Below are 1,837 nucleotides of genomic sequence, written 5' to 3' on the forward strand. Positions count from 1 at the left end.
CTTTTGGTAATGATGTATTCTATGGTTGAAACCATGAAACATGTTTAAGGTTGAACTTGTGGTGTTTGGAATTTTGTTAAGGTTGTAGTGGAAACCGGTTACATGATGTATTGTTGTCATGACTCAATTGTAAATGGATCCTGTGAAGTTGAATGCATGTGAATAAAGTATTTTGGATTGTAATTTATTGATTGTATGTTATTGTAATTTAGTCATTTGTACATGCTGTATGATTTAGAATTCATGTTGTATAATTAAATAAATGAATGAATAAAGTCAACAAATAAAACCCCACACTAAACATCTAGAATAACCTCCTATCATTGAGTCCATGAGAGACGACCCGGACCTCTCTATATTACTTAATGCGATAATTAGGGGTTTGGTAAATAAATAAATTTTTAATTTTGATGGGTGTGAGTGACAAAATAATAAAAAAAATAAAACACCCAAAACGCACGCCATCCATAGCGGTCTTCGGGTAACAATAGAGTGCAACCCATATACAAATGTGACAAAGTAACTTTTCTCAGATATTTTACAAACGATATAACAATGAATAAACTGATCAGTTGTCTTTAGAACTTCCATCTCCACCCTATGTAAATCCCAAAGGAGCAATATACAACCATTATTAGACATATCAAAGTTATGAGCATATCCCATACCTACAAATTGCTTTTGTATGATTGGAACTAGAGATTCCTCCTTTAGTTTTGTCTCGAATAATATCATTACTTGAATATCTTTATGCTTGAGGAGGTGCTGCACTCCTCCTTGTTTAAGGGGCTTGTGGAAGCCCCTAAAGTTCCATGATGCAATATTCATTGATCACCACGCTGGGTTGCTCGTGCCCGAAGTTTCCACCCTCCCCTCGAGGTCCAAGTGTCTTCTTCGGAGGCGTCCTTTGTGGCTGATGTTGTAGCCTTGGGCAAGGATGAAGATGATGCTTCCTCCGGTGTGGAATGTAATGTCACACTTGACACAAGAACTCCTAAGGAAATATGCTCGCAAAAGAATTTCGCCAACGTGTATGATCAAGGTGGACTTGAAGAAGGTGTTTGATACGATGGATTGGGAATTCCTTATGGCCGCTCTCGTTGGTTTTGAGTTTCCCCAACGATTTTGTGCATGGATTAGAGAATGTGTAACCACGGCTTCGTACTCAATCTCCCTCAATGGTGGCATCTATGGGTTCTTTAGTGGCAAGTGCGGGTTGAGGCAAAGTGATCTTTTATCCCCTTTACTTTTCAGATTATGTATTGAGGTGCTATCTAGAAGAATGCAGGTCATCTCCTCGCTGCCATTATTTCACCATCATCCCATGTGTAAAGAGGTTGGCATAACGCACTTTGCTTATGCCGACGATCTCATGTTGTTTGCCTAGGTCGATGAGACCTCAATCAAGCATATAGCGGACTGTTTGGATATGTTTGGAAGAGAAGCAAGGCTGAGGGCAAATCCATTGAAATCCCACATATATATTATCGGTGTGGATGATAGAGTGAAGAACCGGTTACTTAACCTCATTGGATAAAAATAAACATGCTCGTAGGTAAATAACAAAGGGTAAAAATCAAAAGCTCATTTTTTTAAATCATCATGGTGGCGTCTCTTTTTAATTTTTAATTGAAGCGCACCCCACCCTATCAATCTTCCTTGTAAAATGATACAATATCCCTCAAATACAGTGTTCGACATTATTATCTCCTACCACATGCATTAAATCTTGAACCAATTAGGCAAATTTAACATGTTCAAAAATATTCACATTATAGTAACTACAATTTTTATACAACTAGTTGATGAGACCAGGTAATAGGAGATAATAATGTCG

At 37.7% G+C, this 1,837-nt stretch overlaps 1 protein-coding gene across 1 annotated transcript; it reads left to right on the forward strand.

The window, feature by feature from the left end:
• The first annotated feature begins 937 nt into the window (after window positions 1-937).
• Window positions 938-1,387, forward strand: LOC141819540 (secreted RxLR effector protein 78-like). The gene has a single exon (XM_074706809.1). The coding sequence runs from the start codon at window positions 938-940 to the stop codon at window positions 1,385-1,387; it is 450 nt and encodes a 149-aa protein (XP_074562910.1).
• The last annotated feature ends 450 nt before the right edge of the window (window positions 1,388-1,837 follow it).

Source organism: Curcuma longa, unplaced genomic scaffold (genome assembly GCF_044706935.1).
Source record: "Curcuma longa cultivar G26 ecotype Majalengka, Jawa Barat unplaced genomic scaffold, ITB_CL_G26_1.1 contig_8633, whole genome shotgun sequence".
Lineage (NCBI taxonomy): Eukaryota > Viridiplantae > Streptophyta > Magnoliopsida > Zingiberales > Zingiberaceae > Curcuma > Curcuma longa.

Coding starts and splice junctions, on each gene's coding strand:
- LOC141819540 (XM_074706809.1), top strand. CDS start 938: ATGAAGATGATGCTTCCTCCGGTGTGGAATGTAATGTCACACTTGACA.